Source organism: Pholcus phalangioides, unplaced genomic scaffold (genome assembly GCF_987345545.1).
Source record: "Pholcus phalangioides strain wild (caught in Gottingen) unplaced genomic scaffold, Ppha-v1.0 ptg000012l_1, whole genome shotgun sequence".
Lineage (NCBI taxonomy): Eukaryota > Metazoa > Arthropoda > Arachnida > Araneae > Pholcidae > Pholcus > Pholcus phalangioides.
Genome location: NW_028301605.1, coordinates 17372619 through 17399119, shown reverse-complemented (window position 1 = coordinate 17399119; position 26501 = coordinate 17372619). Strand labels below are relative to the sequence as shown.

Below are 26501 nucleotides of genomic sequence, written 5' to 3'. Positions count from 1 at the left end.
TCACCAGATCGCAAAAAAAAAAGTGAGTCGGTGTTTGTGTACGAACAGGAAGCGGCTGATTTGATGGTGACTAGCTGATATGGTCTGGCGTTTTAGGAAGCCCTTATCAATGCAGAGCCGCAGTTTCTTCAAAAGCATAGATAGCGGATCCTGTCACTTTTGATCGAACTAAGGACAGTCTCATCCTCCAGGCCGCTCCATGGATCCTGAGAAGACGCTGGAAATAGTTGCAGCTCTGCGTAGATCCCGTAAAGGTCAACTCAAATATGATCGCAATTGGCACGAAGAAGGACGCACTGAAGTAGGTTTTTCCGATTGGGTTCTATATCATCTATTTTTCGTATACATATAGATCAATCTATATAAAAAAAAATAAAAAAAAAAAATAGAGATTGATCTCTACAAATAGCCCCCCCCCCTTACACCAGGCAGCAGTTCTCACCCCCCCCCCCCAGGCTGGGAGCAGCTATAGTATAATAGACTTTTTGGCAAATAGGTAGTAGGTAATAATATCCCTTTTATCTCTTTTTTGGCATTGCTTGAAATGGAGTGAGATCCGTTTTCAAATATATATTTTTCTTACAAGATCAATCTGTAGGTAGAAATAAATCTCTAAACAGCAACCCCTCCCCCCGTCCTGCAGTAACTCTTTCCCCCCACAAGCTGAGAACAGCTGTGCCCCCCGTCGTGCAGTAACTCTTTTCCTCCACAAGCTGAGAACAGCTGTAGTAGTAGCCCCCCGTTCTGCAGTAACTCTTTTCTCCCACAAGCTGAGAACAGCTGTAGTATAATCTATTTTTGGCAAATTTTTTCATTTGGCGAGAAAAACAGAGCATAATGAGAAGTCATGCTTTCTGAGACGTTCTTGTCCAAGAAGAGAATCGCCAACAGGTCTCCGAAAAGAAATTATACTATGACTGTTAAAACGAAAAAAAAGACAATAAAAATAATCTGAGGAACAGCTAATGTAGGTCTATAATTCCATTTTGGCAATGTGTAGGTGATTTTTTTTTCTTTGGCGAGAAAAACACCAGAGAGCCTGAGATAAAGTCGCCAAGAGTCAAAAGAGACTCGCCAAACCAAGTCGTGCTTTTGGACATTCTTCTTGCCTGAGCGCAGAATTGGTCAAAAAGGAATTAGGAACAGCCATAGTACAATTACTTTTCGGCGTTTTTTTTCCTTAGACAAGAAGAATGCTCAAAAGCATGACCCCGTTTCACTCTGCTGTAACTTCTTGTCATGTTTTTAGACTTTTTTTGCCAAATGGTTATTTTTTTCATGGGCAAGAAATACCTCGGAAAGCATGACTCTCCTTCACTCTTAGTGATTTCTTTTCATCTTTTTGAGTTTTTCTCACTGAAGAAAAAAAATCGCCAAGACATCGCCAAAAGGAATTTACTTATAGCTGTCCCCATATCTTAATATGATACTTTCTGTTATAACTATTCACACATTTTTTCAACACTAAATGGGCACGTTTTGGCTTGATTCTCTCCAGGTTCCTATGACGAAATACTGAATGAATGAACGCCAGGGTCTCTGCCACCGGACTTATCCCGTTGCAGAGATCTCTATGGCGAAATACTAGGCTCTCCGGTTTGATGTTTAGGCTTCTTTGCAAATATTTAGCAAAAACATTATTATATAAAAATATTTAACAGAATTTATTGGAATATCTCTGAATGTAAACCGACAAACCAGTCATGACCCAGACTCTGTCCCTCCAGATATATAAGCCTTTTACCCTTGCGGGTTGGGTCGCGCTGGGGAGTCTGAATGTAAACCAGCACTGTTGAAATGACAGCTGTATCAAAGGTAATACACCTTTTGGCTGACACTTCAGCACGTAGATAACATAGTTCCGTTGAATCAAGCAACACTTTCAATATCGCAACAGAGGTAACTTACGTTGTAATGGAAAAAAAAACATTCTTTTTACTGAACAGTAATGAAAATTGTTCGCATCAGCCTAACTGACTCTAATAAGAAAACTCGTCAGGAAAGAATCTGAGCCGAACTGGCGATGCAAATTTGCTAAAACAAAAAAATGTGCCAAGTGGATGGTTATAACAGGAAAACCCCCCATAAAATGAACAACGGGTTGTGAATGAAAACATGATTCCGAAATAAAAACTTGGTAACAAATAAAAATCTGGACTTTATTTTAAATAATGCAGTGGTCAGCGCGAAAAAATAACATGAATGGAATGTACGACCTGACGAGGAAAGGGAATATTTCAACGGAAAAAAAATCAAGGGATAACATGCTACCAACAAATGGAAAAAATGAGACAGAAAAGAAAAAGCTTTAGCTGATTCAAACACTGCGCTATTAATACCAGTAACACATGGGCGCAAAAAGTAGGTCCCATTTAGGTAATGATTTTTTGCTGGGAAGACTTCCTCCCGGACCACCATGACTGTTATATCCATGGTTGCAGCATCACTTGGTAAGACATTATCTGCCAGTACTGTACTTGTTTTATGCTCGGGTACCACGCGTTTATGTTCCACCAACTGTCCAATCCAGAAGGGCAAGATTAAAGCAGTGTCGTTTTGCTATAAAAGCTGTCGCTTGCTTAATTTTTGGACACGAGTATAAAACATTGTATATAGACTTTGGCAGTATCACATGTAGGCCTATGCATTACGTCACTTCCGTTTATAGGCTTCTATTGTATGCATCACGTCACTTCCGTTTATAGGCTTCTGTTGCACACTGGAATAAATGGCGCCGTGTATGTATTCACAGCGGAGAAAAAAGTGCTGAAAATTGTCTCAGTCTGGAACCTGCCAGCTTCACCTTTGTGGGGACCTGTATGCTAAATAGCGTAAAAGTATTTGATGCTCATGAGCTGGGTCCCGAACTTTCACAAAAGAAGTATGTTCCTATAAACATGTATGGATATTTTAAATGTATAAATTTGGGGTTCTCTCCCCTGAAATTGTGGCACCTGTGAGTTAATCTCCCTCTTGTTCGTGCATGAAGGGTCACAATAAATGGAAATTAATGACCAGGTTCCAATCTTTCCGTAAGTATGATTAGTACACTTGAGCCTATTGATTTATGAAAACAATAATAACGCCTATGACATACCTGTTTTATTATAAATACTAAGGTGCCATTAAGGGCTCTCACCCTGGAACAGAATCCATTATGGTGATATCTTCCCCCCTCCAAGGACGTCTTGAGAAAAAATCACTGCCTGTGTGGGAGCTATTTTTGGCTCCATGACCCTGTTTCTTTTGGGTGGATAAAGTTTTTTTTACCCTTCAACTCGAATTTGTCACCCTCCTAGAATGGTGCACTGCACCTCCTAGAATGTGGCTGTTCCTGCCCCTCTCTATACAGGGTATTCGTAAACTGTTTAGAAAAAATTGGGTAGTACCCATAGTACCCATCAAGACGAACCATATTTACAATGGAATCTATGGTTGCAATCTACTCAGAGTGTCAGATCAATACCCAAAAATCAAAAAATCTGAAATTTTTTTATTAACTCATACAGTCTACGCTTGTTATAATAACCCCTAATAAAGCGACCGTTCCATCACAATGACCAGTAAGATAAGTTCCTGCATGTTTTCATGTATCTACCTACTATATATTTTCTTTTCGATATAACGGCCATTTTTGATGGAACCAGAGTTGTTATAATGAGTGTAGACTGTGCAAAAGAAAAATTGCTGATCTTCTCTCCAATTTTTTTTCACTCGTATCACATGCAAGTTGTTTTGTACGTTTTAGGAAATCCTAGATGAGATAACGAAAAAGTTCTCAACTCTCACACTAAGTTCACAAGCTCTGGAAATCATCGAGAAAGGCTGCGTGACAAACCATGAAACAAAATGTGCCGATGAATGCGTTGATGATGTTCCAGCGGGAGCTCGGAAAGACAAGAAAGAAAAGAGACTCAACGGACAGATTCGCAAAACTTCTGAGGATGTACACTTTTTTAAACAGTTGAGTGAAACAGAGTTGCCTATCGTCCAATATGAATCCGAAAGACTAAAATCTGTGCAGGTTAGTTCAGTTTCTAATGAAGTTGCTGTTATTATTATTAGATGTGACATAAAGTTGTTTATATTGCACTTTCACAGTACAATAGACTCTCTCCCGAATCCAGCACAATTTAGACACGAGTGAATTCAGGGGGTGGCAAAAAATCAAATACCAAAAAAAAAAGGGGTTTTCATCAATCCTGTTTGATAAAAACAACTGTTTGAAAGATTTGTAACTTTCACAAAATGCAGCCGAGTTTGCTTATTACATACTGTACCCCCCATGGTGATTCAAGTGTATGTTATAACAGATGTCATGTTATAAGTGAGGTCTTGAAATTAGCTTACATAGCAGTCAAATTAATTAAATTAAGCAAAAATTTATGCATGTTTGGCATATCATATACTCTGATAAATTCCTCAGGACATACATATCAACTAAAAAATACATTCATTCTATATTAAATTGAATTACGTTCTATGTAAGCTTAGTTTGTCTGTGACAATCTCAATAATGCACTTTATGCATGTATACGACTGTATATGCATGTATATAGTCGTATACATACATATATACAATTTATGCATGTATACAGTCACAAAGTGCATTATTGAGATTGTCATGGACAAGCTAAGCTTACACAGCACGTAATTAAATTTAATATAGAATGAATGTATTTTTCAGTTGATATGTATGTCCTGAGGAATTTATCAGAGTATATGATATACCGAATATACATAAATTTTTGCTTAATTTAATTGATTTGACTGAATTATTTGGGTTTAAGCTAATAATTTTCATTCAAAGCAGTCATCATATTTATAATTAACTTATATAGAAGCAACTAATCAGGGTTGGCAGGTCAAAAACCTCAAATATTGCTTTTCAATATAAAAATTCCCGTTGAAAATACACTCATCAATTGCATGTAATGTTTAAAGTCACTATATTATACTAAGAATAAATACTAAATATGCTTGTAAATGATTTTCTGCTCTCTACAGACATTGTGAGTACAAGCATAGGGATCCCGTGACCAAAATTTCAGAACAATTTGTGTAGTATTTTTCTAGAAATTTGAGCAAATGAAAAAAAAAAAACATGCAGACTTTTAGAAATATAGTTATCAAACTAGGGGTTGTTGTGCCAGTTTGTAGAAATCGCTGGATTACGTGAAGGCAGTTTAAAAAAAAACCCATTTAACTAATGTAAACTTCTGTGCATAGACACGCACACACATAGGGCCTGATTTCTGCATGGTCATTTTGCCCACAGCCTCATGGGTTTGGGGGTCTCAAAATTCAATCATTTAACGGTTTCTTTTTTCTGCCATACTGTGTCCAAAAATAAGCATATTTTTTAATAAACAATTTTTTATTCAAATAGATTACATAAATTCTCAAATCAGCAATCAAGGCTGTTACAAATATTGAATTTATTAATTTATTATTGTCATTTTTTTTCAATGAAATTAAAAACTTTTTTTATTCAAAGTTGGCTTTTGCATCACCCGAACAGTGCTTGGGCAAGTGTTAAGTTTTTAACCAACATATATTAATTGATTAACGAAATAAAGTATATTACCATAGAAACCTCTGGCTTTTAGTTTTAATGACACCTCAATTATGATGATGTAATTTTGTGGTCCCTTGGATGTCATTAAATTGAGTTTAACCGCATAGTACTAGAATGCGTATCTTTGCTGGTGTGCCGTAGCAGCTTCATTTTTTTTTTTTTTTTAATATTCAGCTTAAGGCTTCATTGTTTGAGTTGGCAAATAGTTATTTTTTAAATTGAAATTTGGTTTTATGTGCATTTGCAGCAATTGTGTGATGTCAAGTTAAAAGAATTCGAAGAGTTTTCTGGTGGTCTCCAGAAGCAAGTGGAACAGCAGTACCATATAGAGAGGCAGCGACATGAGATACAAGCCTTACAGAAAAATTTTGAATTACAAAGCTTTGAACAAACTTGGTAAGTCAGATTTTAGAGAGTTTATGATGTACATGAATAACCGACATGATTTGTGAAGATGATGTCACTCTCTGTTATTCATTCAATGATACATGAATAACCAATATGGTTTGTGAAGATGTGGGTTTGAAATCCACGATCGCGCAATGTTATCGGCTAAAAATTTGATTTTCTAAGGTTTTCAAATTTTGAGTTGACTATTCCTTTGAAAAAACTTCTGGTTGCCACTGTGATCACACAGACGTATGACACAAATATGTATACATTAAACTTCAAATGCATGCATCACCAGTTTGGAGGATAGATGCAGGGCTGCACCTAGGGGCGGGGGGAGTCGGGTCTAGTGTCCTGTCTCTGGACTAGAGAGGGCCACCAAATTCACTCTGCATCCTATAACTGCTTCTACATTACATGGGTGTGCCAAAATGTGTGCTGGTCCCATTTGAGAAAGTATATAGTTGTGGCACTAGATAGATAGCACCACCTACTGAACACGAAACATGCATGGAAATCTTAATGAGAATTACTTATTGTTAGGACCACGAAAATAAATTGTACTAAGAGGAAAAATGTTCTGAATGGGAGAAACATTATAAGCGGGATAAAATGTATGTTTGTTTTAGATTTATTACTTGTGCGGAATTCCATACGTTAAATTCTCAGTGCTAATGAGCTTATTTGCAAGCTTTTCCTACTAGTAGACAATGAAAGCAAATGAACCTTTGGATAAAATATGTTTTTAGAAATAATTGATTCACAGACACCTTCTTCTCCTACCCAGAACATGACTCACCTCTCAGTCTCAATGAACAAATATAAGCAGATGATATCAACGATCTGGGGCATGCCGGAAGAAAATTCAGAGATACCAGTGAATTATTGGGGGGGGGGGGAGAGGCATAATCTTTTTCAAGATAAATTTTTTTGAGAGGGACCCACTTTCACTCAAAAAGGACCCAGATTTTTCGAATAACCTGGGTCCCGGGATCCAGGTAAATTAGAGTACAGTGGCATCTCTGCATAATAAAGCAGTTGGGTACATAGGCCTATTCTAGGTTTTGTGGCTCTGATGATACCCAATAGCATTCCATTGTCTTCTGTATTTTTAGGGCATGCAGAGGCATGAACAATATTTACAATGTTTAGCAAAGAGCTAGAAATAGAAGTGCTTCATTTGTCAAAAATGATTTTACTGGTATTGTGTGAACAGCAAAATGTAAACAAATCTCCCTTTAAAAAAAGATGGACAATGCAGTAAAACCATCCAGTTCACCTTTACTTATTTACATCAGACCTTTTAATTTACACATTTTGCACTGTGCTTTTGGAAGTGGTCTCTAAAGAGCGTCATTCTTATAAAACTTACATGCCTTTATAATTTGTTGTGTTCACATTGTCGAAGAAAGTTGACAGACTCCAAAAAAGAATAATTTTTATTGTGAGCAGAGACAGGAAATAATTATCTGTAGTTGCTAGTACACTGTTTTGGCCAAAAATTGTTTTTGTAACCAAGTCATTTCTGTCATTTTGCTTTGGCTCGAGTCAATCTTACAGGATACTGAAATAGTGCTATGGGGGGGAGAGAATTAATTTTGAAATTTAAAAAAAAATTTTAGAATTTTTTTAAAATTATGTAATTATGCTTATGTAATTATGTTGTCTAAGGGGAGTACCCTCCCCCATCATACTTTTTCTAATCTTTTGAGTGGGTGCCCTTATGCAGGTAACCAAGTGCAGTTTATCCAAGAACAAGCATCATGCTATTCACTGATGCTATTCTGCAGTGAATTAGGGACTGGAAATGAACTCAAGAGGATTGGCACAAAAATTTAGCTCATGGTGGGGCTGTTTTATGCATCCATATCGATTGAAATGTTCATTAGCAGAAAAATTTGTAAGCCGAGGCATTACTGTATATACAGGCCGATCCTAATTTAACAAATTGCCCTAATTTGAATGCGGTATATGTGTGAATTCATGTTCATCTTCACTCCCCTGATTTAACAATTTTACTAAATTTGGTGAATAAAAATTTTGTCCCCCCCCCCCTCCCTCCATGTATCCAACTTGTGAAATTGGGGTTAACTGTGTAAATTTTGTCAAAGGGTTCAACTGTGTATATTTTGTGAAACATTAAACAAAGTTTTAACAACTTATGTACTTCTTTTTAGCTTCAAGGAATTTGAAGCATGTTACAAGAAACCAGCTGTGAAAACAGACTCCCAGGTTTGAATAACTGATTTGATAATTGTTATTAATGACAAGTATTATTAGTATATTACAGTTGATGTCATGTATAAAGTACAGTAAAACCCTGATTAACGGTCATCCCTCTTTTTTATTGCCAAATAATTTCCCATTGTATAACAAAAGTGTGCATTTCAAACCCCTTATTAACAGTCACCCTTCTTTTATGGACAAATTTTTTTGTCCCATTGGTGTACGCAAAAGAGAGGTTTTACTGTATATTATTTCTCATGTATATATTACATGTAAATTACTTGTGCAGTGAGAAAACAAATAACATGATTTTTTCTGGAATTTAGTTTTGCTCAAAGTCTCTTTCATGGACCTCATAAATTTTCCAAATGCCATTTTCATGATTTTGTTAGTGTTTATTGCAATAGATGAGTTGGTGAACTCACACATTGGTTGTACAGTTGACACTTTTTTTTACAATCCCCCCCCCCCCCCCCATCCCTATATGGACTTCAATGATAGTTTTTAAAATCAAAAGTTCATAAATAGTAAAGACGTTTAAAGAAATAGTATATTGTTTGAGAGCAGAAAATTAGTTCATAAATCAGTGGTTAATAAAATCGAGCATTGACTGCAGTTTAATTTTTGGAATAAATGCCACATTGCCTGCAGTTTCATGAGCACAGTTTCAAAACTTGTGTTAAGATTGATGCAATGTATTGTCATACTACATCAGTGTTTCCCAAATTGGGCAATATTGCCCCCAGGGGATGATGAAATGATCCAAGGAGGAGCGCTAGAAACTGCAAGCTTAGTATAGGATCCTATGGATTGGCTTGAGTTGGGGGATAAGAAAAAAAAATTTTTTAAAAAGATGATACAACAATAAGTTTGGAAAACGATGTATTACATTTTGTTTGGAAAACATAATTTAAAAGAAATCGACAAAGGCATAGCCAAAACAAGTGTTATGTGAGCTTTGGTGCGCTACGTTTTGAGTTAGCCAAGGCACTTTCTGTAAAGCTTTTTAAAATGTAGATGCTGTGAAATGATATTCGAAACATTTTGTTTCATTACAAACTAGTTCAGCTGTAACTGCTGCATGTGGTGAGAGCTTTACGCATAATGTGCAAGTAAAAGATGATTCAAGAGACAAAGAGACATTGAAAAACTTTTTCAGTGCTTGCAGGGATTTTTGAAATGTTGCAGATTTTACAGTAAAATTCTGTGAAGTAAAAAATCAGTCCAGTTCCTGCAAAGGCGGATATTGTCAATAGATGATATAGTCTAAAACTGTTTCGGTTGGACAGTAGTAGGACTGTTTTCAGTTGATAATGGTGTAAATAAATTGGCCGTGATGGAGGGTTGAGAGAAAACATGAATTTTGTTGCTGATAAATAAGGTGAACTTACGGGTTTGAATAAATACAGTATTAGTTCATCATACATAAGAGCATTAGAAGATTATTATTTTTTCAACTTACATATTTGTATGTTTTGTAGCTGCAAGTTTCTGCACAAATGTCTGACTCAAGAAAAGACCAGGTTCAGATGGAAAATGAAGTTTTAACCAAAAAGTAATTTCATTTTATTTATTTGTTCAAAATTTTTTTCGCTAGACTTTTTTTTTGTAATCTTGTACTCAGCTCTGATTGTATGCCTAACCCCCCCCCCCCCCCCACTCCCACCGAAAAATGAGATAGACAGTTGACACAAAAAACATTATATCACAAAGAAAACATATATGATAGTCATATGAAAATATTTAGGACTGTTCATTTTAATGGAAATGATCATGTAAAGCACAACTATTATATGATTACTATTGATGTGTATTTCATCTCTTATTAATGGGGTGAAACATATTACATTTAAATTATGTATTAAATGTATGTTTGAATATTCTACTTTGATGAAATACGAAGGCTACAAGACTGTTGAGTATTTTACAGGTTGGCGAGTATTCATTCTGCTGCTTACCATAAAAGGGAGAAAAAAATCAATATTGTTTGTCAGTTACATACTGTACTCATTTTATGAGTTACTTCCTGTGATATGAATGACAAACTTAAAAATATATATTGCAAAACCATTGAAGTAGAGTATTTGTTTAAAGCAAAATTTAAGTAAAGTAGATCTTCAAGATGTCCCCCTCCCCAACATTAGTAATAAAATTATAATTTTTTTCAAAGTTTATCCATCTAAATATTTGTTAGTATAAAGAACTATTGGGGGTTGCTGGTGCACCGTCTTGGTTCATATCAGTTTTGCTCGGCAAGTTGTTTCTGTTGTTTTCTATCTCAGCATTGCAAACCTAAATTGTAGGCTGTTAAAAATAGCACTGTAAATTGTTTAATGGGACAACTAGGCGCTTGGTCAGCCAAGGCAAGTACACATTTCGGTGCTCTTTTGTAATATTGAAAGAGAAGTTGAGAGGTGAAATTTGCACTTGCTTCTGTTCTTGCACCCGGGACACCAGACCAGCCTGATTCCCTTCTAGTTGCAGCTTCTTCGATTAATCAATTATTATAATATTACAGTATCAATATAATCAATTATATTGTTATCATAATCAATTATATTGTTATCATAATCAATTATATTGTTATCATAATCAATTATATTGTTATCATAATCAATTATATTGTTATCATAATCAATTATATTGTTATCATAATCAATTATATTGTTATCATAATCAATTATATTGTTATCATAATCAATCAACAAATTAAAAAAACAAGACATGTAGAAAGATCCTGAAAAGTAAACTTTTTAGTTTTTTTTATTTCCCATCTAATCACTAGGCATAAAGAACAAGAAGAACTGAAATTGAAGTATGAAAATCTGCAAGAGGCTCTGACGTCTGGTATTTTTCCTAAGATTCAAGAAAAGATCCAGTTTTGTGAGCAGAAAGGATTTCCAGATCTTCCCTATGTTGAATGGAAGTCATTAGCTTCACACTTCACTCGAGCTCTGGAAATGATATCTGGAGGTTTGACCTCGAACATGGCAACCCTAAGTGATCTTGAGAAGTGCCAGATGCTTTTGGAACAAGCTGAGAAGTTGTTGCAAGACATATCATGTGTTGCAGGTAAGCAGTAAGGATTTGTGTGAATATAATGCATGCTTCCAAAGCAGAATGTTTCCACAACACGCCCTCAGCTGACTAAAAATGTTCTGTGGTAAAAATTGCCTCTTACAGTGTTTCAGAAAAGTATGTGAACACATTCGGGGCAACCATTTTGTGCGTTTTAACCCTTTCAAAAAAGGCTGGCAATTCGTTGTTCAAATCAAGAAGAAAAATCTCAAAGTATTGTGGCAACATTACAAATTCATTGGGTTACAAAAAAAGACAGCTATCCCCATAAAAGACTATTTTAATCAAAAGAATTTTTTATGATAAAGGTTTTGGGAAGTCAGTGTTTGTTACAAAGAGTTATCAATAAAAGTCCACCCCCCCCCCCCCGCATTTTGTTGGGAAGAAAATTCCCCTATTGAATGGGTGGACAAGATGACCGGGCTTGGCGGTGTTATTAAATTTTTTTTAGGGCATTGTGTGTGTGTCTGTGCTGTTCGGAAAATTTCTTAAAAACCTTTGAGATCCTCACCCGAGAAATGAATTGCCACACATTATACGGCAACAAAACGATGTCGCAAAAAGACAACAAAAAAATTGCAAATAAGCCATACTCCATCCCAATTCTCAGTACTTTATTTTTTGAAATGCTCACACCTGACAACGTAATTTTTCAGGGGTGGACTTTTCTTGAGAAAAAAAAACCACAAAAAAACTATAGGAAAATTCCTTTTTTGAAGGTTTGGTATCAATTGATACCTTATGAGTTTAACATCCTTCACTAATAATTTGTAAAGTAACAAACACAGGCTTTCTAATTTTTTGATCATAAAAAAAATTTTCAGACGATGTCGCAACAAAATTTTCATGAAAGTCGACAGTATGCAAAGTTTGTGCAGTATGAATCAAAACAGGTGTTAATTTTTGGACCCCTGTACTTTCTCGTTGGATTTTGTTACTTTATTTCGTACAAATTATTTACAAAGGGCGTCAAATTGAGGAACAAATTCCCGGCCAAAAAATTGAAGGAATTTTTTCCCCCTGTGATATCAATTAGTGTTTTGAGAGACGCACATGAATCTACTTCGAAAATTTTGTGTTTGTTTTCGCTTAAAAAAATACTTAACTAATACAACATGCCCGACAAAATGGTTGAGATGCCCAATGCAATTACGAAAACAATGCCTATTATTATTCTAAGTAGCTTCTCCATTTCTTTTTAAAGTTTACTACTGGCATTAACAATCCTATTAATTCCCTTACGAATCCATTGACAGCATTGATCTCCAATGTAAACAATCAATCAATATATCAACCAAACTGTGGGGGGGGGGGGTAGAATTGCCAAGAATGTACAAATTGTATCAAATGTACTTATGTTTTACTTTATGATTATTTTTTAAAGCTAGCAAAGAAGCTGAAATGGAAGAAGAAAATAGAAAAAGGGAACAAGAAAATAGAAGAAAAGAACTAGAAAGCAGAAAGAGAGAAGTGCTTTCTTTTTCTGAAAATGGTATTTTTTTTTTTTTATTGTTTCTTTAGTGCCACATTCACATAAGTACCTACAATTCAGGATAGCTCGAACTCCGATACCTGGGATATCTGTTTAAGTCGAAGTTTTCACTCAGCCCTAGAACTTTTTTATATTTTAGTGTTAGAATTTTCCCTTGACTCGAATTTTTCTTCCTCTGAGTTGAAGTTTTTCAGGACAGAGGAATTAAAAGAAAACAGCATTTAACCGCCAGTGAGTGGAAACCATGGGTGTGGTTTTCATAATGCAAGGAGTTCCTTTCTCACTCGTCATCCGCTTCCCCTCTCCAGTTTTCTAGATAAACATTGACCAATGACAATAAACTTAACCACCTGTGTTTACATTTCTTTTCTTGCATGTGTGGTCATGTTGAAATCGCAAATTAGTTTTCGCTCATTTGCAGATGAATGCAGTGTTCTAAAGTGCAGTACAAATCTTGATTTAACCTAAATTTGCCAAAAATGTTGAAACAAAAGTCGAAAACGTTACATTTAAATGAAAAAAGAGAAATTATCGATGAAATGGAAAGAAATCCAAATCTAAAAAAAGCTGAAAATTACGGCATTCACACCCGATCACCAATTTTAAAAAATAAGGACAGTATGCAGAATACTGTCTAGAAGTTGAAACAGCTTTATTGAAATGGTTTCAAACATATCAGATACAACACGATAACATTCCGATAAGTGGCTAAAGGCTTCATGAATTTATTTGTCTGCTTCCAAACAAGTGAATGACTTTCTTACAAAAGAAAGACGAAGAAGAAAGAGGCAGTCAAAAATCATCACGTTTTTTGATGGAAAATAATCTTGTACACACTTTATTTATAATTGCTTCATTTATACGTGTATCAGGTATGCATCCGTTTCCATAATACAATATGTACATCTATTTTTTTTAAAACATTCTCATTCAATACCTAATTAAATAAAATTGCATTAGAATAATTTATTTCTGTAAATTTTTTCATCTGCAGTTGTTTGAAATGTTTTATTGATGCGATATTTGTAAATATCATAGTTATTTGCATAAATCTTTCTTCTTTCCCCACTCTGAAGTCAGAATTTTTGGTAAGCTGAACTAACGATAACTCGAAGTGTTTTGCTGGCCACTGTACATTAGTGTTATTGAGATTTACTCTATATTAGGGTCTCAAAAATCAGTCTTTGAAAGATTGATATTACAGGTCATTTAATTTTTTGTTTTCTTCTCAAGGCTCTCTCTTTATTTGTCTTTTTTTTTCTCCAAAGAACACAACTTTTTTCATTTTTTCCCCCAAGAATGCTAGTGATTTCATTTTGAAAAGAGCTTGGTGGTAGTTTTTGTCAATATTCAGAGTGTTTTGCTTAGAAAACGTTTTACACAGTGATGCCTTGCAATATATATTTGACACTAACCTGTCACTCGAATTCTGAAACCAAATTCTAGACAATGTTCTCTGTAGGCTATGCATGTATTTGATAATTTCATGCATGCTCCTGTGCACTCCAGAAGAATTCGAGTGCATTGAGATGCTATTGTATATTGCTAAAGATTTGCTAAAAGTTATATATTTTTTGTATGTGATTTTATCAAACCATCAATTTAATTATCAGTTTTCCTGTCATTACTCTAACTATTTCTGTTAAATAATTTTTATTGCAGATGTTGTTGAAAAACCAATAGTCAACAATGAAATTCCGTCAGAAACAGCTGAGGTAGATGCTATGGAAGAAGATGAATGTAACAATCAAAATGGTGAGTTCTATTGTGTACAAGCTTGATTTCTTTTTTCTCATTAGCTACCAAACGGAAGTAAATTTTAATATAACTATATAGTTCTTCTCAGCACAGCTTGTTTTTAAAAATATTTATTTTGTTCCAACCTTTCTCAGAAAGCTGTAGGTAATATGCAGAGGTACAGGTATCCCTTATTTATGCGGTTTTGCTATAACACAATTTTCGAAAAGTTGATTTCAGGAGTTCCAACCTGTAAAATTCGGCTTGAAGTTTAACTTTGATCCTGGAAATGGACGTGCCAATCAAAAATATTTATAACATAGTTAAATCCTTTAATGGACAAAATGCATTGGATTTGATGATGTAGCTGAGACAAATATGAGAGAAATTTTCAGATACAATTCATTAGATCTCACTGATGAACAACATTTGAACAATATTGAGAATGCTATGACAAACTTAATTGAAAAAAGAGGTTTCAGTGAAACTAGAATTTTCATATGTGTAAAAAATATACAGAATTCTCTGGCTTTGCAACTAAAATTTTTATAACGAGATAAAAAATGCTGCTTGTCAGCAGAATCTTGACTGTTTCATTAAAAAGAGTTATCAGCCTATCATGCCAGGCTCTTCAGGAAAGAAAAAATGCCCACTCATTATGTAGAATCAATCAGAAGTAGTAAAGATAGAAAAAGTACTAATTTAATTCATTCATACTAAATAAATTCACAATATTTATTCATATAAGTTTGAATGATTAATCCATTAAAAAGTTTCTATGCTGTTGGGTTAAATTTTTTTTACTCCTGAAGAAAACCAACCTCACTACCTTTCTTTCCCATCTTAAATTCAACTCACTTTATACAATTTCTTCATACGCAACAATTTTGTAGAACAAATTAATTGCATAAAGTGCTTGTATATAATCCCCCACACTAAGAAATTCAGAATTCAGATTAATATGCAGATTATACACTACTTCCATTTAACCGTACATGCATCTTGTAAATATTTCTCGGGGAAATATTTACAAGGTGCATGTACGGTTGCATGGTGCAAGGTGCAATTGGTACATGCACAAATGTGTGCTCTGAATGTATGTGTGACCTTGACATTTATGTATGTTTCATATTCTTTGGTGGTGCTGCCCTCTGGCTTCCATATTTTAAATGACATGCACAAATGTTTGTGCAATGTATGTATCGTTAAAAAGTCTGCCTGCTTTAAGCAGAGAAACTTTTTCCAGTGGGAGACCAGCTCGCATTCATGCCTGTAATTCAGACACAGATTGTATTCTGGAAAATTTGCTGTAGCAATCTTTGATGAATGCTAAATAAAGGTTTCCCACAAAATAAAAATTCAAAGTCTGTAACACTTTGAATCAATTAGGGCTTTTCAAGAGCAACATTCTGAAACATCATTAATCTTAAAGGTGGGTGGTGGGTTGTGATGTACTTCTTATGAGTTCTGGCATAAGAACATCTTGACATACCGTATATACTTTTGTATAAGCCCTTAGATGAAAAATGATTCAAACTTTCTGGCCCATTTCTTTTTCTAATTCTGCAAGCTCTACATCAACAGCCAAGCTATCATACAGTGTGGCATCTCAGTTTTTATTTTCAACTGTGCTGTCATTGCTGTCACCACTTGCAAAGAGAAATGTTGTCTTCAGTTCTCTTCATCATGTTACTCACAAAACACTTAAAGGATTTGATGATGATTTTTGTGGAAACAGAATTCCACATCTCGTGAATCCACTGGAAAACTAGGCCAATGTTGGGTTTCTTTAAGGCATCACTTTTTGGTGTTTTTTTATCTTTAAAACTTCTCCATTTAAATAAATACATAACATGATCTTCACGTATTCCCAAGGGATCAGCATGATTCGTCCAGGGAATTTGTTAGTGTTAGTAGACATCCATGCCCGAATTGGAATTTGAACCCAGACCTACACAGTGAGAAGCTAGTTCCTCTAACCACTCAACTGCCAGGCGGCCCATAAATTCCTTAAATAATCTTGCTGTGGATGCTCACATCTGAAGGACCCCCCCCCCCCCCCCCCCACAAAATAAAAAAATCTGTTTATATACAGGAGTATATACGGTACTTTCAGGTTAAGAATGGAATGTGTTTATTAATTGGGTAGTGATTGTATTCTATTTACCTGATTATAAATTAAATCTTATAGATAAATGTATGTATAATGCTTGGATTATCTAAGAAAAAAGTTTTTTTATGCTTCACAGACAATATAATGATGTGTGGATGGGAAGATTTATTTTTTTTCTATTACAATTGGACAAAGTTTCAATCTGAAAATGTCATTTGATTTTTACTTATCCCACTCCGGAACAAGTTTAAGAGAAATGCTGCACACTTTACCGATATTTCATCTGATTTTCTCCATCCAACCTAATCTTCCTTTTAAAGAGTTGCGAGAACAAATAGTACAAATACGTGAATGCAGACTAGATACTAATTTTTTTAACTTTGTGGGCAATGTTTTCTCTGTTGCAACCTATTTATGCAAGAAATTAGGGTATTTAACATAGCTACACGAAAATATGAACTTCAAACTATGCTAATTTTGTTTTCCTTCTAAATTGTACACATTCCAAGATCAAATTTCAGCTTTAATAAAAGTGTTTAATCTTCCTTTTTTTATTATAAATGTGATGGATCAGTATTGAAATGTTTAATCACAAAAATATTTTCTTTTTGATATCAAGCAATAGCAGAAGAAACAATCACAGAAAAAGAAAAGAAGACTCCTGCATCTGAATACATTGATGTATCTGCATATCAGGTCTATTACAATGTCATGAAGACTATGAAAGAATTAGACACTGCCTTGGAGTCATTCAGAAACGATCCCAAAGTAAGTCTTCAAAAGAAAAGTTATTCTGTTTCATTTGTCACACACTGCCGTTTTTTTATTTTTTTTGGATTCCATTAAAGACAAATCAATATTGATGAAGTTGTTGACACTATAACTCCAAGCCATGTGTTATGGGAACTTTCATCATGCTCTGTCGGTCAACCTGGTCTGACCGTTTGCCAGAGACTTCGTTAAATGAGGATCTACTGTACCAAAAATAAGATATAATACACTCTAGTATCACAAAATAAAGTCTTACCCTCATTGAAAGCTTAATTATACACACATTCAGAGTGGTGTTCAAAATTGAGAGAGAATTTCACATTTTCTCAAAGTTCTGGAAAACATGTACCATTCAATTAAATTTGGTATGGATAGTCAGTTATATAAGGAAAAATTATATCACATAACAGTCATGGTACACGCTCATCATACTCAACAAGGCTCATTAGCACATGAATGTCTAAAACACCATGCTGAAAGATTGAGCATAAAATAAACTCTAAAATGAAGGGTTGTCCCCTCATTCAATTCTCATGGTGTCATGTCGTATTGGAAACAAGGCAGTTGATGATTCCCTGTGGCAGTAGAGCCCACTCCTGCAGCAACACTGTTTTCAGCTCTTGTATGGTTCTCAAAGGGAGATGGTGAGCTGTGATTGCCTTTTCAGGAGCATCTCAAAACATGTTCATTAGGGTGTAGGTCTCAGGGCTGAAATGATGCAGTGGTAAGATGTTCATATAGCACCATGAAGACTACGGAAGGCAGGTTCGCACCCAAGGATTAGCAAAGAGCAGTTCTTGCCCCAATGAACCTGAGGTGACCACAATTAGATGAAGCCCTCTCAGTATGCCCTTGGTCAAAGTCCTCTCCATGCTCAAGATGTGGATAGAAGTACAACATGACTTTCTCTAGAGGGAAAAGATTTCCAATCGAACTCGATTGGTAGTCGTCGAATTCGAACGTCATAAACTTATTGTTGGGGTTTGTTGCGATCCACCGAGTAGGGGTCAAAACTACATCGCCAAATTGCATGATGAAATTTCCTACATGTGTAAGCGTAAGAGGGTTCTAATACTAGGGGATTTCAATTATCCTGGTAGTGATTGGGAGAACCTTTCATCTATAGAGATTAGTATGAAAGTGACTTTCTTAAGTTGGTGCTTGAAATTTTTTTGTATCAGCATGTATCAGAAACCACTACGGGTACTGCTGTTTTGGATTTAGTTCTCACTAGTTCTGAGGATCTTGTTGAACATGTTTCGGTGGGGGAAGAGTTTTCTTCCAGTGATTATCGTATAGTCAGATTTCACTGTAACTTTTCTTCGGGGTAAGGTTGATAACAAAAGACTGGTTCCTTGTTTTCGAAGAACTAACTTTGATGTTTTGAGAGGAAGGTTAGCGAAAGTTTTCAAAGACAGGTTGAAATCAGTAGGGGTGGTAAGTCGATGGGAAGAATTTAGTTTGAAATTGTCCTCTGTTTTGCACGACGGCATACTCTTTGTTCGAAAAAAGCGTGTTTGTACATCGCACCCTCTATGGTTCACGAATAGCATGCGTAACCTTTATCTTGAAAAGAAAAGAACATTCAGAGAGTATAAAAGTAAACGAGGTGACCTATCATTGTTTACTGATAAAAGAAGAGTGTTGAAGAAAGCGATAAGGGATAGTAAAAAGGAAGTTGAATCTACGTTGGCAGATAACATTGGCTCTGACCCAAAATCATTTTTTCGATACGTCAATAATGGATGTAAGGGGGACAGTTGGCCCCCTCTCGATAGGTAAGTAACCTCCTTTGCTTCTATGATCACGTGACAAAGGCTTTGGGTAAGGGCAAAAATGTAGATGTTGTTTACCTTGATTTCCAGAAGGCATTCGATCGGGTCCAACATGGTAAACTCTTGAAGCGTTTACACGAGATTGGAATAGGGGGCAACTTGCTGAATTGGATAGAATCGTGGTTAAGAGATAGGTCGCAACGAGTTATGGTGAACGGGGAATTCTCTGGTTGGACAGACGTCACAAGTGGAGTTCCTCAGGGAAGTGTCCTTGGCCCCACACTTTTTTCACTTTTATCGATAAACTCGATCAGGGTATCGATGGGATTACTAGCAAATTCGCAGATGATGATTCGCAGTTAATGGGGGTAATCAGGAATCAAAGCGATAGGGAGTCGCTCCAGACCAGTCTAAACAGGATTGCAGCATGGGCAAATGAATGGAGCATGACGTTTAGCGTTGATAAGTGCATGGTCGCTCATTTTGTTTTGAACAACCCACGGTTCTCTTACGAGTTGAATGGTGTCACTATCCCAGATGCAGCTAGGGTCACCGATTTGGGAATTCTCATTGACGAGCGGCTTAGGTTTTTTGAACATTGTTCAGCGGTGGTCAAAAAATCGAATAGAATGCTTGGTCTCATTTTCAAAAAAGTCTCTTCGCGTTCTCCTAAAGTCATTCTTCCGCTTTTTCGAGGCTTAGTTCGTCCTGGACTGGAGTATGCGGTAAGGTTTTGCAGACCATACCTACAGAGGGACATAGACTTGATTGAAGGGGTGCAGAGAAGAGCTACGCGTGTCCTTATTGGCACACAGGGCTTGAGTTATGAAGAGAGACTTCATTTTTTGAATATGTTTACATTGGATGAATGCAGGTGTCAAGGAGATATGATGGAAGTGTTCAAAATTTTCAATGGGATGGATAGGATGGACCATGAACTTTTTGTACACCGCCAATCGACTGCTTTTACAAGGGAACACCAGTATCGATTGGTGAGGGACAATGCAAGGTTATGGTGTCGCAGGGAATTTTTCTCTAATAGGGTTGTTAATAAATGGAATAGCTTACCCCCGGAGGTAGTTAATTGTAACACAATTGACACGTTCAAAAAGAAATACGATAAACATGTTGGGGTAAATCGAGAAGCTATCCATACTTAGAATAAGACAACCATAAGTATTCTTTATGGGCATTGTATAATATTTTATCATGTGTATATATTATTTATAATTTTTGTCAATTGCATTTTTAATTGGGTTGCTGTATTTTTGAAATGACATCCATATTTTTATGGGCATCTTTTTCTCAGCCACCTCGTTGGGCATTTTGCCTGTTGTGGCGTTGTATTTGTATTTGTAGTAAATTGCTGTACGGCAATATGACTGGAGTTGGTGTGCAGTGAAAAAAAAGTATAACAGTCTTGAAATCTGTCTAGCCAATTCATCTGGCAAATGTCCTCACTTTTGAGATAATCATAGATTAGGTGGGCCCTATGATGTGAATGATCGTCTCTATAAAAATAAACTGGGATCCCTTGAAAAGTCAAATATAAAGCTGTATGGTCTTATCCCTATACCTCTCAGCAGTGTATGATTGTGAGAGAGCCCCCCACACCTCAATCTTGGAGTAATTTTATGTTTGATCTTGCCATAGGGGTTTCGGATATTCCTGTACTGACGAGTCTTATAGATCATGACTGTGTACTATGACCTGTATATAAAGACCAATATAAAGATGACCAAATATAAAGTTGTATGGTCTTATCTCTATACCTCTCAGCAGTGTATGACTGTGAGAGAGCCCCCCCCCTCCCCCCACACCTCAATCCCTGAGTAATTTTATGTTTGATCTTGCCATAGGGGTTTTGATTATTCCTGTGCTGATGAGTCTTATAGATCATGACTGTGTACAATGACCTGTATCAGGAATGCCACTGACGTGCTATAGCATGTCAAATACCCGGAATTTTCTAAAAGGATCTATAAAAACTTGGTTCATGCATCCCTGGAACGTGTCCCTTCCTAGTTCCTGGGGAAAAGTAGAGGAAAAACCTCTCCAACTTTTTTGCCCTTTCTTTTTCCCCCCTCTTTCTACTGTCTATCATGATCGCATGACCTTGAAAAAGTTGTTTTACTGTACTGTATTGTATTGATATACATGCGGATTGTTGAAGAATAAGATGATGGATATCTGGTTGTATCCCTGAATGATGGGCAGTGTACTGAATTTTTAAATTTTGAAGTTTTTATTCCCCTGCTGGTTTTTCTCCTTACAGGTTTCCAGGTTACATCCTGGAAACTACAGTTCTTTCGTATGCTGGCTATCTGCCGGCATTCAATGACAGCATAAATTCGCCTCGTTCCCACAAGGTTGTGAATGTGCATTTTTTAAAACATCATAAAGGATTTTTTAGAATGCCCGTTCAAATTGTGAAAAAATTTCAGAGATTGTTGAGAAAAAAAAACCAACAAAAAACTGAATCTGAAAAACTCTACCTTGAATAGCCACAGTTTTGGTATCTGGCTGCTTACTAAGTGGGAAAACATTCTAAATGGAAACAATATAAGTGGGATTGATTGTATATTTGTTTCAGATTTATTATAATATGTTAAATTCTCAGTGTTAATGGGCTTCTTTGCAAGCTTTTCTACTAGTAGACCAGCGGTTCTCAACTGGTGCTCTGTGTGCACTTCCCAGGGGCTCTGCAGCCACTCGAGGGAAATAAAATAAATTAGCAAATTTGACAAGTAAATAAAAAAAAGAGGCTTACAGGGTTCTACCATTAAAAATATTCACAAAAAGGGCTCCTCGAGTCAAGCAGGGCTCCACCATAGAAATTATAGACCGAAAAGGGCTTCACCAGTCAAAAAAGGTTGATAACCACTGTAGTAGACAATTAAAGTAAAAGAATTTAGTTATAAGCTTTAACTTTGATTAATCATTTTTTTCCAGTGAACCTTTGGATAGAACATGTTTTTAGAAAATAAATTATTTATTTGATTCTCTCAGAGATACCTCCTCCTCCTAACTAACATCGCTCTGTCTCAACCAAGAGATATAAGCACGTGATCAAAGACCTGGGCCATGTTGAAAAAAATTCACACAAGATACCAGTGAATGAGGTTTGGAAGGCATACTATTTTTTTGAGAGGGACCCACTTTCACTCAAAAATGACTAAGATTTTGCCAATAACCTGGGTCCCAGGACCACGTAAATTAGAGTACAATGGCATCTCTGTGTATAGTAAAATTTTTTCTCTTATACAACTGTGTAGCCATACCTTAATTTCATTATAACATGTACATTCGTTTTTTTAGAACATTTAGCTAAATATTCAAATTTTAAAAACCAGTGCATAAGCCTTGTAAAATGTGTTGAAGTTATTTAAAATCCAACAACAAATCATTGAATGTCTTGAGCCAGTCGTACATATCAAATATTTTCATACGAAGGTACACATCGGAAATACAAATATAAAGGCCACCACAGACAAAATGCTCAATGAGGTGGCTGAAAAAACATACCCATAAAAAATAAGGATGTCTAATATATATAACCTACATCAAATATATAGTAACACAATAAGAGCAATAAAAAAACTAATAATTATATGATGAAATATAAATATACTGTCCATAAAAAATTGTGGTTTTCCTCATCTAAGTATGGAAACCTTCTCGATTTATCCCAATATGTTTATTGTATTTCTTTTTAACCATGTTAATTGTGTTGCAATTCACGACCCCCGGAGATAAGCATGTAGATTGACGATGTATTAATAACTCGTCCATTTTATCCATCCCATTGAAAATTTTAATCACTTCAGTCATTATCCCTCCAACACATCTGTGCTCTTCCAATGTAAACACATTCAAAGATTATAGTGTTTTTGAACTTATTGTGATAAATGCTTTTAGAGTAAAACTATTATTATTCTTTCCAGCAAAAAAAGTATAGATTGATGCTCCATAAAGCAGTGGCCATTAATACCATATCGGATGCATCAGGTTCTCAGTTACGAGACAAAGTTCGTAGCCTTGTATCATTGCTGTCAGGTCAAACAGTTGAATGTGGAGGGAAACGCATTTCAGCCAATGAACATCAGCTAGCCATTAGTTATTGCAAGAACCTCCTTGCAGAGAAAATAGTGGTTAGTGTTTTTTCTCTTGTATCTAAATTTAGGTCATGGATACATAGTTTACATTGTCATACATGATTTTAGTAGCATTAAGTTACCATTAAGTTGTATCTAATTCTCTTCTCTTTCTAATTCTTAGATGCAAGGAGAAGATCAAGTTGGTTCGAAAACTGCAGCAGCGTTCCCATTCGCATGTGTCGCTGTGACAATTTGTTCGCAATTTCCCGATGTGGAACAACTTATTATGGGCCATTTTTATATGAAGTGTCCGTATTTAGTTCCTTATTATCCTACCAAAGAAGAAGGGCTCTCTGATGATGATTACTGCATGTAAGTCGATTTTCAATTAGTTTTATTTTTTCTCGTGATAAGCAAAGTTCCAGAAAAACAATGAAAGACAGATGAACCAGAAAACCATAACAAATGAAAAATTCATATCAACGGTCTTTTGAGAATTGGACTTGAAAGTGCTTTCTTTGTCTTGGTGCATATTGAAGAATTGTACAATCATTTTAAGATTGTTATTCCTTCGTGTTAGAGTAATTTTTATTGGTCAGGCACAGACTATTTAGACACCAGGAAAAGGCTAAGGCAAGGCTGTTACTAGCAGACAAAATACTTCAACCATATTTATAACCATATATCATACTTATGCTGGAAACTATTGAGAATTCCTCCCTACTTGGCCACTATGGTGCTCGACTTCATGCACACTTTGAAAACCTATGTTTTAAGGTCATTGTAACAAACAGAATTTTTACTGTCACTTGCCGTTATGCCAAATGTTCCATTTTACACCATCATTTGGTGAGGAAAAAAGTTGAGAATGCAAGGCCACTGTGTCAATTCATTCTTTTGCCAATCAAATCGGTGAGATGATTTATTTATTAGATGACGGAACATCCAGATCATTTTATACAAAATTCGAATTAGTGGGCCACTTTGAAGAAAGAGTATCTAAGGGTGTTGTGGGGCATCATAATTGGGAGAGAAAAAAAGATAGGTGCCATGAGTGGTTTAGCCCATTGAGTGTAAATTTTTTCTCTTTACTGGGGTGAACCAAATATAAAGGCTGATGGATCACCAGCTGTGTTAAAAAAAAAAAGTTTGCGAACCTCCTATTTTAATAAGTATGTCCTGTTTTTTTATGTTCTGGTGTTGATTTTTCCTTCTGATTTTAGTTTGAGTGCAGTAAGTATATAATTTAATCTACTGTTGAGTGATAACTAGTGACCGTTTGCCTTAATTGATTCACAGTATATTTCATCCTTTCTTAATTCATAAGTATGTGTATTTATGCTTTAGACCAGTGATTCTTAACCTTTTTTTGCCCGTGGCCCCCTTTGGATCATATTTTTTTCTCGTGGCTCCCCTGTATCACCCTGAGTTTTCGACCCTCATCTAGAAGCAAGATCCTTTATATGTATTGAATTGATTTTTTAGTGAATTTATACTGAACGAAAATTTTTCAAATAAGGTTGGCCTCCAGACCACTGGCCTAGAGTTTATTGAGCTCCCCGCTAGTCCGAGTTCTATTCAGGGCCGTCTCAACATCATGGGTGTCCTAGGCAAAGTGATGCTATGGTAGTCCCATACTTAGCTGGAAATAAAGTCTTTACATATTTCCTACTTATTTTCAAAATTTATCGTACTATACAAAATATCTTAAAGTGGGGTATTAATATGTGGTATCAACCCTATCCTTATGGACATGAGACTTCCGGGCATGACCCCTCACAAGAGTAGGACTGACAGAGCTGCAGCCCAGAGCCTGATATGGTTTTCATCATTTTTTTTGTTTTTCACACTATAAATTTAATATAGAGAAGGGGTCTGTGAAAAATCTAGCCGGGGTCCTGCGAAAAACTCCATCCTTAGGGAACTTATTGCAAAATGTAGGCGGTGAGGCCCGGGTGGGTCCATGCCCTAAGATGGCCCTGGTTTTATGGGTGGTTTTGTTTTATTCTGTAAGTGTATAGTAACTAATATAAAAGCTTTATTTCTCCACACCTTAATTTTTCTTCTCAACTCTCTGTAGCCCTCCAAACCACCTGTCATGGCCCCTTTTTCCATTTTCTTCCGTGACCCCCTTGAAGTATCCCAATACCACTAGGGGGCCATATGGCCCCAGGTTGAGAACCACTGCTTTAGACTGCAAATACAAAGGCCACAACAGGCAAAATGCCCAACATGATGCCTGAAAAAAGATCGTCCATAAAAAATATGGATGCCAGATTCAACCAAAACACAGCAACCCAAAATATGAGCAATTATCATGAAAAAATTAATACACACTAAAGTTTAACTAGTAAGCAAAATATTGGTTGCTTGAACCAAAATGAGCGACCATGCACTTTTCAATGCTGAAACTCATGTTCTGTTGCCCATGTTGTGATCATATTCAAGTTTGTCTGAAGCAACTCTGTATCATTCAATTGCTGTGTAACTTACCTTAAGGACATTAATTTAGTGTATTAAAAGTTATTAAAAACCAGTGATAATTTTACCAATGATTGTAATTTTTTTTCTCATTGTTATTGATGTAAATTTTATATAATTTGTGACTTTCAGTGCCCTTGGGTATAAATACACAGACGGGAAAATTGAAGAGAAGACAAACTTCTTGAAGAGAATGCACGGTTGCATGGGTCTGTATGCTGCAATGATACAAAGCCAGTGTGTTCCCGGATATCCTTCTCAGAAGTTTTTCACCTTGGTGCAAGGATGGAAATGGATTGTCCAGGTTTTGAATATTGATCCGAGACCCGACATAACAGCGACTATGCTATTAGCTTTCTTGGAAGTTTCTGGTCACGCTCTATTCAAATGCTATGGTAAACAATTCAAAAAAGTGTTACACACATTGTGCAAGGATTATTTTCTGAAGATAAAACACATAGAAAGTTCCGGTGGCCCCATTGGTCGACTTAAAGATTTTCTACAGCAGGCGATTAAAAGAGGATCCATATCACAGCCAGAAGGGATAATCAATTCTTATTTCTGGAGGACATAAAGCAACATACATCATTAAATATTGCTCTTCGTAGCAAAATTGTAAATCTCTTTAGAATGAAGAAAGTGTTTAATTAGCTGATGTTATTTCGATGTTAAAACATATTCTCATCAAGAAATCAGGAAAAAAAAAAATCAGTAAATATTTTACATACTATCTTCGAATGAAATTAAATTATACTTTATTTTC

At 35.8% G+C, this 26501-nt stretch overlaps 1 protein-coding gene across 2 annotated transcripts; it reads left to right on the top strand.

Moving 5' to 3' along the window:
* LOC149079679 (uncharacterized) lies at positions 1 to 26501 on the top strand. 2 transcript variants are annotated; one of them, XM_089240291.1, is made up of 12 exons: positions 1 to 301; positions 3749 to 4024; positions 5826 to 5974; positions 8146 to 8200; positions 9676 to 9749; positions 10980 to 11266; positions 12657 to 12764; positions 14427 to 14519; positions 17234 to 17382; positions 23105 to 23311; positions 23439 to 23629; positions 25871 to 26501. In XM_089240291.1, the coding sequence occupies exons 1-12, from the start codon at positions 200 to 202 to the stop codon at positions 26310 to 26312; spliced, it is 2133 nt and encodes a 710-aa protein (XP_089096417.1). In that variant the 5' UTR covers positions 1 to 199; the 3' UTR covers positions 26313 to 26501. The 2 variants fall into 2 exon arrangements, with proteins under 2 accessions (XP_089096417.1, XP_089096418.1); XM_089240292.1 differs by having other exon boundaries at positions 3 to 301; positions 17240 to 17382.

Bases quoted from the DNA above. Each gene is read 5' to 3' on its own strand.
- LOC149079679 (XM_089240291.1), top strand. From the start codon at position 200: ATGGATCCTGAGAAGACGCTGGAAATAGTTGCAGCTCTGCGTAGATCC. The intron at 8,201-9,675 runs GTTTGAATAACT...TATGTTTTGTAG, and splicing joins CTGTGAAAACAGACTCCCAG to CTGCAAGTTTCTGCACAAAT. The intron at 23,312-23,438 runs GTTAGTGTTTTT...TCTAATTCTTAG, and splicing joins TCCTTGCAGAGAAAATAGTG to ATGCAAGGAGAAGATCAAGT.